The 12,041-nt window shown below is 43.2% G+C and overlaps 1 protein-coding gene across 4 annotated transcripts in view; it reads right to left on the bottom strand.

Annotated features, from left to right (window-relative positions):
* Positions 1-1,929: 1,929 nt before the first annotated feature.
* Positions 1,930-12,041, bottom strand: part of wwp2 (WW domain containing E3 ubiquitin protein ligase 2) — a 67,369-nt gene continuing 57,257 nt past the window's right edge. For all 4 annotated transcript variants that reach the window (XM_074676910.1, XM_074676913.1, XM_074676912.1 and 1 more), the window contains 8 exons: positions 11,631-11,790; positions 6,782-6,915; positions 6,274-6,414; positions 6,052-6,172; positions 4,785-4,889; positions 4,560-4,656; positions 4,307-4,379; positions 1,930-2,660 (listed from right to left, as the gene is read on the bottom strand). In XM_074676910.1, coding sequence (XP_074533011.1) covers positions 2,561-2,660; positions 4,307-4,379; positions 4,560-4,656; positions 4,785-4,889; positions 6,052-6,172; positions 6,274-6,414; positions 6,782-6,915; positions 11,631-11,790 — 931 coding nt within the window. In that variant the 3' untranslated portion in view covers positions 1,930-2,560. The remainder of the gene's footprint in view (positions 2,661-4,306; positions 4,380-4,559; positions 4,657-4,784; positions 4,890-6,051; positions 6,173-6,273; positions 6,415-6,781; positions 6,916-11,630; positions 11,791-12,041) is intronic.

The following is a 12,041-nucleotide window of genomic DNA, read 5'->3' as shown; positions in this document are numbered from 1 at the left end:
TCACAGCCTTTTTGGTGGGAACCATGAAGAAAGTGTGGCATGTTTCAACTCCTCATCAAAATGAGTGTCTGTACACTTTGTTTGTCAACTGTCTTATCAACATTTTGTGGTGTTCTTACTATAGATGTTATAAAGACCAAACCGAAGAAAATGTGCAGAAATATGAGGTGATTGAGGTTAGTTGGTGCCATGTTCAAGGTCTGCTGTTAGCACAAGAGCCAAAAAATGAGGAAAATGTCGACTGTGTTACCCATCACAAAATGTAATGCAGTAGAGACAGGTTTGTCCCGTCGACCCTGTTACCGTGTGTTGTCAACTGTGTTGCAAGTGATTTTTGTGCCATAATTCTTTTAAATTTTGATTAAACTGCGATATACATGAAGAAGGTTATTTCCAGGGAGCTAAAACAAACACTAAATATGCCTGTTTTTTTCCCTCTTTTTGCCCCTGCCCTTGAAAAAAGTCTGTGCATGCCACTGCACCAAGGTGGGTTTTTTATCTGTTGGTACACGTGATGAAGTGATGGACACGACATGATCATAAGAGAATTGATCTTATGGCACAAAACTAAACTGGGTGAGAGAGTTGGGGGAAAAACAGCTGATTTTATAAGTGGAGGAGATCCCAGATATGTTTTTTTTAAATGATACAGCACATTTTTACAACTGTTTTTAAATTATTACGCAGATCCACTAGCTATGGTTTATGGATCCCTAGAGGTCCTGGGACCCCGCTTTGAGAAGTACTGGTCTAAGGGTTATCATGAGTTTCTTTAGTGTCAAAAGTGTGAAAAAAAAATGTATCAACAATTTTCATTCAAAGCTACTGGGAGCCATTGCCAAAGAGTCAAAGAGCTGCACGAGGCTCCAGAGCCACTGGTGGCAAAGCCCTGCTTCAGATTCACATGCAGGAGACAAGACGCAGGCTGGATTCAAACCCCAAATTTAATTCAAATGGGGTGCAACCTTGCCCACAAGGCCATCTGAACTCCTATATTCTAACTACTAAAAATATTGAGAGTATCCATTATTCAGGTATTTTATCAGCAAAATGGACTGAAGCATGCTGGAGAAACAGCTTTGCTTGCATTTTCAGCAGCAAAAATCTCAATAAATGACACATTACTCTCAAAACAAAGCAGTATGATTGGTTTTTGTGTCAGAAATCACTTCCCATCATGTACAGGACAACGCATCTTGGTCCACCAATATGAAGGGTGACTACAAGTCCATCTGTAACTCTGAGGAAGCATGTTCTCCATCATGTCCAGGCTCTCTCTTCCATCCTGGGGTTGAACCTAAGAGGAAAGTTGATGAGGATATTTCTTCAAGATGTTGCTCATGCCATGGACTCACCGGTGAACTTATTTACACTGTGAAGCAGCTGTGAATGAGAGCAGCACTGCACCACATCCTCTTGATTCTACTGATCTTATTTGACTTATGGATTATGAAACTGGGTGCAGAGACTGTTTCATCCCCCAGGGATTCCTTGGTTTCAGTGTGACCTTGGGTCCCTGTGTGAAGAGACTCTCTCTGAATGTCTTAACCCGTCCTTTTTTAGTGTGAACCAGTGCGTCCAAACACACATGGGACTCAAACACTCCTGCGTGTGCCCCGTGGTGTGTCTCTAGACGTATCTGAGCAGCTACTCTGTGGGGTCCATCCCTGATAAGTGTGATGTGTCAGAACTAGGTGTTAACACCACAGACATAACAACTTTACTCTTTGAATCCTCACCTTTCAGCTGATCTGACAATAATTAATAACGAAGTTAATAAAGGCGTGATGATTATTTTTTGTGTCACAACAGAACTTCAGTGAGTTATGATGGTGCTCAAGAAACATAAAGAATTGCTGCCTCTTGTGTCTCATAAATCTGTGTCGATCAAAAAGCAGTAAGAGCCCAGCTCCAGATTGAAATCTCATTTATTTGAGTTCTGTACAGGAGGAAAAAAAAGCTAAATTTCACAAGTAACATGAAAAATGAAAAATAAAATCACATCTGATCTCTCTGGCCTCTGTCACAGAGGTGCACCGCTTCATGATAACAATTCTCTGCCTCTTGTAATCACACACACACAGAAACACACACACACACTCAGATTCACGCGTCCCCTCTCTTTTCTCTGCCTCTCTCAGTCACTTTTAAATGTTTTAAATGAATTACTCTGGTAGATATGTTATACTGCATTTGCAGGGAAGCTGTGCTGTGGTGGATCCTGTCGTCTGGTTTTGGTGCGTCCTTAAGCGGTGAGAAGACGTGTGTGTTTGTGGGGTGAGCCTTGCGTCAAATATAACTCTATGTGCCGTCCTTTCACACTCACACACTCACATCATTTTTATGCATATACACAACGGTGGTGATGTACACAACCACACACTCAGACACACTGATAAGCACATGCTCCTCCTCCTCCTCCTTAATCACATGTTTCTGTTCACAGACACAATCCTTCCCCAGGTGAGGGGCTGTGGGTGATGAGCCCTGTGATAAACAAATGCAAAAAATCATATTAAGAAAAACTATCCTGTTAACTGATTCTCTTCCTTTTTTTCTGTCACTCCTGTCCAAATCCCTCCGTCTCCTCTATGGCGAACAGGAGCTTCTCTCGGAGCTGTTCCAGGCTTCTGTAGGGCGGCAGATCCAGGCGATTGAAGCTGGAGAGACACACACACACACACACACACACACATACACATACACACAGGCTGCCATTAGTCATCGTTCTGTGAATTCACAATGAGAGAAACAACAGGTCCCTGAGCTGAGTGAGAACACCGTTGATGTCTGGCACATCTGCATGAGGCTTTGTTTCTTTTGACATTTTCTGAGCTCCTTTGAATACTTTAAGGATACAACAGTCCTGACTGTTCAAATTGTTTAAATGTGAATTTGTGAGGCAGAAAGTCTGTCATCATTGTGAGGTGATTTTTTCTCAGCAACCTGTTGATAGAAGTGTAGTGTCACTTCAGCTATTTAAATGCTTTCCGTTGCTTGCTCTGTCAGGTCTGTCTGTAAAAAAACAAGAAACATGTTCTTGAATGTGGTTCTGGGGCTCCGGTTTGGCTGCATGACCCAGGTTTGCAACCACCTAAAGCCTCCTCTCTGTAACAATTTCCTGCCCCATCCACTGTCCTATCCTCCCATATAAAACTGTAAACCCCAAACAGTATGGATAAAACAACAGGTTTGATCTGTTCTGAGCTTAAAAATTGAGATAGAAAAGTATCCATGGGGACAAGTTTGTATAAGTGTATCGTAATTTGTTGACTGGACTTTTATTCATCACCTCATTTCTACACTTTACTTCACATCCCTGTCCTTAAAACAGCAGTTATGCATGCTCCTTTTTGGGCACAGTCACACTGACCAAGCACGGTTTCCCCCCGCTGAGCCATTCCCCTGCTGGACAGTACGGCCAACGGTCACACTCACTAACTAGCCGTGTTTCCACCAAGCAGTCCGGGTTGGTTCGTCTCGGTACGGTGGGCTTTTAGCGGCGTTTCCACAGACTCATCCCGGGACGGATCCCTAAAAACCTAGACGAGCCGTCCCACTTTTTTGGGACCCTTTCGTATGGGTGCCAGACTGAACCGATCCGCTCTCGGGAGGTGGAGCAACACACTGCAGACGGTTGATTGGTCAAAAGAATCGTCACTCACCCCGACAGCAGCTGCATTTCTCCTGGTGGCACACAGACTTCTCTGAAACAAAACTTGATTGCACTTTGTAACAGAGAGTTTCATGAAAATCACAGAGAGGACGAAATGCTGCATGTCTTCCATCCGTGCTCTTTGTTTACTGTGTCGCGTTTTCTTCTTTGTTGGATTCAATCGCGGGGTAAGCTGCTACGGCGTCGCGCTATTGTTTACCAGCTGCGGCTTCCGGCATGCGGCTTACACGCCGCCCACCACGAGAGGGCACAGTTTGCTGTGGAAACGCAAACGGGATGAGACTTAACTGTCCCAAACCGTCCCATACCGTACTGAACCGACCCGGACTGCTTGGTGGAAACGCAGCTAATGTGAACCAGACTTAAGGTACATGCATGGCCTGCCTACGTCATGAAGTGCGAGCTGAGAGGAGCAGTCACAGTGACCTTACGTCATGATGCTGTCCCCATGTGTATAAAGTGCACCACACTGAAGCCCATCCCTCGAAGCCAAAGCAGAGAGGTAGAGCAGGGTTGAAAATGACCAGTGTGACCGTGCTCTTATGACTCCTTTTACAGAAGCAGATCAGTCGACCTTTGAGCTCCTACAGCACCGAGCTGACTGTATCCACACCTGAAGCAGCAGCTTACCATGTGTGGCTTCTTGGAAGCCAAGTCTCCTTCCCCACCTTGTCTATGCAGAACTTCTGGGGACCGTTACTTCCTGTAGGGAAGAGAAAATATCTAAGTTCACCAATTATCAGCTTGAAGGACTTTCATTGTCACTGACAAACATATAGCTGTCATTTAACCTCTAATGTTTACGTTTTATCATGCATTCATGCTGTGGTGTCCAGTGAATCCTGACAGTGATGGATGTGTGGATGTGAATCAGTGCTGTTACCTATGAGCTCGGCGAAGCCTCCGACAGGCAGCCGACACGTTCCCGTCACAAACTGAAGCAGACGGATCCTCTTCTCATTGTCCATCTCTTTCACCACCTGCAGGAACACGACCCCATCACTCTCTGCCCACCGTCACATGACTGCAGCACGCACACTCAGGAAACCAAGCAGGTGTATGTTCAGAGTGTGTGTTCAGAGTGTATGTGTTCAGAGTGTGTCCGTACCTGCCAGAACCAGTGGATCTGTTTGCTGTTCTTGGTGTAATGTCTGTAGATGGTGTTCTTCTGCCAGTCGGCCATGTCGATCTCCTGCATCCCACACAGCATCAGCTAAAACACACAGGGTCACATTTTAAGCCAGGGGAGCTCAGGGTTGTCCTCTTATCAACTATTTATAGAAATGTCAACAGGAGAATGTGATCAGTTTTTCACTTTCAGCTTCTGTCTCTTTTTCTTTTTCAGTTTCTCTGGGATTTTTAAATAACAAACTGTTGACAGAGACACAGCTCTGACCTTGTCAAGAAAGACTTGGGACACTTCAATTAGCTTTATTTTGATGAAAGAAGTTATCAATCAGATAAAGACCAGCAGGGAAGAGAAGGATAGAGAGGATAAAAACAGAAAGAGAGACGACAGAGAGGTGGATAAACTGGGAGGATGTCACTTAACAGGAGCTGGTACGCACTGTGGCAGGGTTTGACGCTGGTTCTGGGAAACCAAATGTCAACAGACTTAAAAACTCATAAGTAAGAAAAACCTGAAGTCCTGTTCAGCTTTCTCACTTCATCATCGACAGAAACTCAAACTGCGTTATTTAATACATCAGCGCAAAGAGAAAACTGCAGCTGACTGAAGCTAAAACAGACGACAGGATTTTTTTTTACTCTTTCTGCCACGACGCCAACAAGCCTCCACTTCTGTCAGGAGCCTGACTGGAAAACAAAGCTCCTCTTTTCAAAGTTACTTTGAAAGTTAAGAGAGTGTTTTGATTAGTTTTATTTGTGTATTTTGAGGTATGTTTTGGTCTTTATAGGACAGGAAAGCTACAGAGAGACAGGTGATACATGGAGTAGATAGGGAAGACGTTCAGCAAAGAGCTCAACCAGCAATCGCTGTGTGTATGGGGGCATGCTAAGCCAAACCAGCAACCCTATTTTTCTTCCTACGATTGTCGGAGTGCTGGTTTTCCTTCTCTTAAAGAAAGAGAAAAGCATCTTGTCTAAAATAAGAAGCGATGTTGTTTTCCATTAGCAAAGCCGGGTGTAGCATTTTTGAAGCCATCTGGATCAAAGTTTGATCAAATCAAGTAAAATGAACAGAATTATTTACTCATGCATCCGAACAATGATAGTACTTTTTTTAAGGAATATCATTTAAAATGCAATCACTGCTGTTTGGTTTAATATGAGTAAAATCTGGTGTGAAGAAGAAAACAGAAACAGGGATAAAACAGATGAAAATGGGTAAATTTCAGCTGCTCCTCTCTTCTTACCTCCAGCTCTTTTTCGTCAAAGTAGCGGAGCCACTCCAGAGGAACCACTTCATTGAAGCCGTCCAGGAAAGCTTTGGTCTGCTCCTCCACCCCGCGGGTAAACCTCCAGTCCGTCAGCAGGCTGCGGAGAGGAAGAGGAAGAGGGGTTCGGTTTTCTACAGTTTGGTCTCCATCACTGACTTCAATTTTTAAACATTTTTTGTTCTCTTCGCGTGAACACACCTGATGTACTCCTCCTTGTTCTCCTCGGTCACCAGTTCGTTCTCCCCGTCGTCTTTCAGCTGGTGGGTGGAAACTTTCCCGAGGATCTCCATGTCCTGTGCAAAATACAGCTCCACGCCACACTCCTCCAGGTTGTTCTCCCTGAACGCACGGAAAAAGACATATTACAGAGAGAAGCATTTGATGTTCAGAGGATCCTTTCCTCTTTTTTACTCGTAACAAAAATCAGTTTTAGTTGAAGCTTAAACAGAACCAGTCTTTCCTTCAAATTGTAAAATGTCTTTGGTTTTGCAGTTGCTGATAATTTAACTCTCAGGGCAACCCGTGCTGCTCTACCTCAGGCAGTAGATCCTGATTTCAGCATGTGATTTTCTGTTTGTGATTTAAGAAATATTAATGCTCTAATAACCAGATTTTTTTTACAGAAACCCTGCGTGAGAAATCATTTCTGTTAAATGTCTGCCATGTTGTCATTCAGATTTAGAGGAAACTTTAGCGAGCTACTTACTTGACCCACATGATGGAGTTATAAAACTCAGGGTCTATAGACTCCAGGTCTTTCAGCGTGGGCTTCTTGTCCAGCATACGCTTGTAGAACGGCAGCGTGAAGCCGGTGTCGATGAACTTTCCGTGGTACAGCGCCTGCAGGGAGGAAACCACAGTAAGAAACCTGCTCTCCTCGTCTTCACTGCTTAAATCCAGAAAGATCCACAGAAAAACACAGCGTCAGGTCACTAAACATGATGATACGGCAGCTCGGAGTCCCTGGGTTTAAGGAAACGGAGCAGTGGGGGGAGTTTTTCCCCTGCTGTAATTCTGCTGGACTATAGTGTTATTGTATGGCCTTCAGTGACATGTGGTTCAAATTAACTGGAGACAAACTGCACATACATTCCTCTCAGTGGCTCAGCGTTAGCGCTGATGATTCACTGGGGATTGTTTCATGCCCATTCAGGTGTTGGAAATGCTTTAGCAGCCAGTAACCTTTACAGGAAGCATGAATGAGCTTTTTATTCCTGGACTCGCAGCAGAACCACACCTGCTTTTACACACAGGAAGTTATAAGGACAAAACTATAATGTTCTTTCTGTGTCGTGAGCACTTCATGTGTACAATTTTCAGAGCCGCAGCTACAAAAAGTGACCTACATACATTTCACTGCATCTCGATTTGAATCAACTCGCTTTGCATTATTGGTGTGAGGGTGTGATTTAATAAGAGGGAACGAAAACCAGAGCAGACTGTTTTTAAATAGTGTACAGGAGGTGTAACATTAACTGTACATTTAGAGGTGGGGGATATATCGAATACACTCCATATATCCTATTAGTCGTAAAGTTCCCAACCCCTAAACTTCGTCAGCTGGCGTGATGTTGTCATGGAGACCTAGACGGGCCATAAATCAATTTAGACTGAGAAGCTACAAAGTATGAGCTACCAAGTATTCATAAATAACCTTTATTGATGCTGATAATGTCATCTTAAAGTGTGGATTACGATCAGACATATATCTAGAAGGGAGACTTTTCCAAGATCACTCTCAAACTCCTCACAGCCCCTTTAAATATATTCTAGTTCTTTTGAGCAGATTTTATGTTGTAATGGATTTTTTTTGTTAAATATTTGCAAAAAGAAAAACTCTTTCAGACGCTCATATACTTCCATCTGGTGGTTTTATCATATTACAACCAGGGACTCTAAAAACAGTTGAAAGCATTTCTGAAACGAGACAATGGCCGCAAGAACTGTTCAACATTTTATTACTATGAAATGATTACACATATTGAAAGAACAGTTATTATTTTAAATGTGCTAACTTTCGTACATCATGAGGTGTTCAGGATGCATGTCTTTAAGTGCCGAGCATTAAGAGGAACAAAACCAGCTGTCTGTCTCTATTTTGAGGAACACGATTAGGGCTGCACGATACTGGGAAAAATGATATCGTGATACTTAAGTTACCTTCAATATACATTGCAATATTTTCTAAAGCTTACTTCTTCATTGTGTTCAGCTAAATTCAACCTGACTCTTCCTGAAATAAAATTCCCTGAAATTCTCTCTGCCTCTTTGAACACTGATTATGTTAGCAAAGAGTTTTGATCATGCTGGTTTCCGTTTTCTGTTTATAGTCTACAATATTTCCTGCAAGTGACTGTTCTCACGTTAGGTCAGACTTTTAATACTGTGCTCCTGCACAAGTTTCCCTTCATGACTTTATTTAACCAGATAAAACATCTATTGAGATCAAGATCTCTTTTACAAGGGCGACTTGGCCAAGAGGTCAGCAACTCGTCATTAAAACAAATTGAGTGGTGGTGGTATACAATAATTTAGGATATGCATAATTAGGGAGTACAAGGTGCTTTGTTTTGCAATGAAGTGCATAAAAACAATTTAGAGACACAGGCACTGTTTAGTGGTCTCACGCTGTTTATCCATCAGCATGGACCAAATGGCTCCAAGTGGATTCAGCTCTGAGAGCTTCAGTCAGTGTGTGAAGAGTCCCCAGCTGTGGGAGCAGCAAAACTGAACACTCTCCTCCCTGATTCAGATCTGACGCAAGAACAGAGAAATGGAGGATGTCACAGGACCGTAAGTTATAGTGGCTTTTAGTTCTCTGAAGAAAAGTACATAAATTAACTGGAACCAAGCCAAGAAGTGCCTTAAAAATCAGGGTCAGCCAGTGGGTAAACCTGTGCAAATGGAAAACCAGGACTAGGACTCAAATTAGTCCTCCCCTCGTGTTTTGCCTTTTTTGTTGGCTTGACTATTTTGCCACTTTTTTTATATATATCCCATGACCTTGAAATATAAATATTGCAAGAAAAACTGTTTCCCACTATGAACATGTTCGACTGTTTCTGCCTTTATTGTCCCCTGTACATCCTAATTACAACCACATTCACTATGAACTAAGTAAGCCCTGTCCTCATCTGTGAACATGATGTCTGCTCATTAATCACTCCTCTACTGCCACACCTTCCTGTCTCTATGTGGATACTTCTAGCCCAAACGATACATTACAGACGTCACAGTTTTCAGTTTACACTTCTGGGTTTACACTGTGCACACACTGCGTCTGCTTCTGTGTGTAAAACAGGCTTAAATGTGACAGTGATGAATTATGCAGGATCTTTAATCCTTACAGTAAAAAACACAAGAAGTCACATTAGATGATTCACCGAGACAAAACACTTGGCTAACTGAGGCCAGTGTGAGCACTTCACATCAAACCAAGTCATAATGTCTCCACGGTGTGTGTGTGTGTGTGTGTGTGTGTGTGTGTGTGTGTGTGTGTGTGTGTGTGTGTGTTCACACAGAGGTAGAGTGAGCTGTCTCAGCCAGATGGTGCTGTTTAATGTTAAAAAACCTCAGAGGGCTCAGAGCAGTGATGAGCCAAGAACAACACAGACGCCCACTGACAGACTCAGTCACAGGCTGTTCTGTACTACTGTATCCTGACCCACCATGTGTCTGTCTCACAGCCAGGACAGACACACACACACACACACACACACACACAAGGAGATTTATGTATGAGGAAGAGGATGTCAGTGGAAAATGAGGGCTAAAGACTGAAAATGGAGATTGGTGAAGAAAAGAGGAAGAAATGGAGGCACAGAGAGGTTTGAGAGTTGGTAGAGACAAGCATCTCTCCAAGGCCAGTCAGCAAAGTGCATTTCATGACTAAATATAGGAGGCTGCTGGCGGGTGTGGGCTGGGTGCGGCAGTGAGGTCATGGTGTGGGTGAGGGGTGGGGTGGCAGACAGAAGGAGGGGTGGAGGGTGTCGGTTTTTGGGGCCCACAGCTTCCTGGAGGTGATCCCAGAAAGAGAGATTACAGTAGTTACTGTAAATCATGTATGCACCGTACACAGCGAGGGTTCAGACCCTGAGGGTTCAGACCCTGAGGGTTCAGACCATGAGGGTTCAGACCATGAGGGTTCAGACCCTGAGGGTTCAGACCCTGAGGGTTCAGACCCTGAGGGTTCAGACGTATCATCAGGCACAGCTCACTGTGAGGCTGTCACGTCTCTACTGTCACTTTTCAGCTCATGCCAAGCTCAGTCCAATCAGTAACCACAAAACACATGAAAGTGGAGTTAAAACAGTTTGGCTTCACAAAACACACATTAAAAAAACACCTCATAAATATGTCAACACACACACACACACACAATCACATTTTCTGTTGCTGATTCTTTGAGGAAAAATAGTCTGGACCTTGCTGACATTCAACACCATTCTGCGCATCATGACAAGAAAATTCAATGATTGTTTTGCATGACCTATAAAGTTACATTTCTATTTATAAAAAACGCCAAATCCTGATTTTAATGGTTTTATGGTCATATTTATTCATCAATTCATTTTGTGTTTTTCGCTGCTTTTTAAAATAGGAGTTTTGGATTCAAGATGAACATGAATTTTTTTTTTTTTTTTAAAAGGGACAAAATCAGTTGGCAGTTGAAACGCAAAAAGGATCGGGCTTTACTGATCCGACACGTACCAAACTGTACTGACCCACTTGGTGGGAACAAGGTGGTCAATGAAGCTTTGAGCTAGCTAACTCAGGGGTTCACAAACTCTTTTAGCCCCTGACCATCAGAAAAGCTGTGCTAACGATTGATGGCCCCAAGAAGTCATTCACAAAATAGATAGAAAAAGCCCCTAAGTTACCTGGTTTAGCTGATCTGCAAACAGATAAATTCTGTGCTCACATGTTTCCCCTGCCCCTTACTTTAGGAACCACTAAACTGGCTAACAAAGTTGAGGAAAAAAATTGCATAAATCTGTGGATTCTGATATCACAGCAAAGAAACTTTGATCTGATCATCAGATTTGTAAACGATAAAGGGCACATTTCATCACATTTCCAACAGTAAGACTCTGTGAAGTGATCACTGCTGGTTCTGTCAAACCTCTGGTAGCACTGGCTGGATAAAACAAAGAGATTTAAAGTTGTGGCTAAAGAGGTGGAAACACTTTTTAACAACGAGCAAATGGTTTTTGATTGGACTGAAAGCACGCACAGTTTGAATTGGCTCCACAGCACTTGACAACAGCCTTCATCACATTAAATGTAGCCTGAAGGGGATAAGAGGCCTGGAGGTGGACGGTTAACAGCTGCTCTGACTGATGGTGTTACAGCTGGCAGCCTGTTAAGCAAAGTTTCACACTTTCTTAAAGGAAGTGAGGTTTTAAATCAAACTCTGGATTCAAACGTCTTTTTTTTCTGTTTCAGGCTGAGGAGAAAAGGGGGAACTTGAATCCTGTGTGTTCTCTGTTACAGTTTAGTCTTCAGAGTGAATTAGATACATGTTATGACTTCAGCTGTCTCTGAGCAGATCTCACCATGGCGATGAAGCGTCCGATGAAGCGGAAGTACGTGAGGTGGTCTGGGTTGATGGAGGAGGCGGGGTTGATCTGCAGACAGTAGTTGTTTTTGCCGGCGTACTCGAACAGACAGTACATGGGGTTCAACACCTCGTGGGACAGCAGGAAGAACCACTCCCTGCAGGAGGACCACAGACCACGTTATTACAGGAGACAGAGACAAGGGTGGGCTGCTACCAGGGTTTCATTCAAGCATTTAAACTTTTAGCTTTTCAAAAGAAGAGTCTGATGCTTGAACAGTCATTTAATAGGGCACAGGTCACAAGAGGAAGCTGAGTTACTATGAGCAGAGACTTAGTGACAAGATGGGCAAACAAACACATTTTAAAGTCAAGAAACAAGAACAATATCATGAACTCTTCAAACATG

The sequence above is a fragment of the Halichoeres trimaculatus genome, unplaced genomic scaffold (genome assembly GCF_033239565.1).
Source record: "Halichoeres trimaculatus isolate MK-OKI-2021-1 unplaced genomic scaffold, fHalTri1.1 fHalTri1_scaffold_10, whole genome shotgun sequence".
NCBI classification, from domain to species: Eukaryota; Metazoa; Chordata; class Actinopteri; order Labriformes; family Labridae; genus Halichoeres; species Halichoeres trimaculatus.
This window is presented reverse-complemented; position numbering and strand designations above follow the sequence as displayed.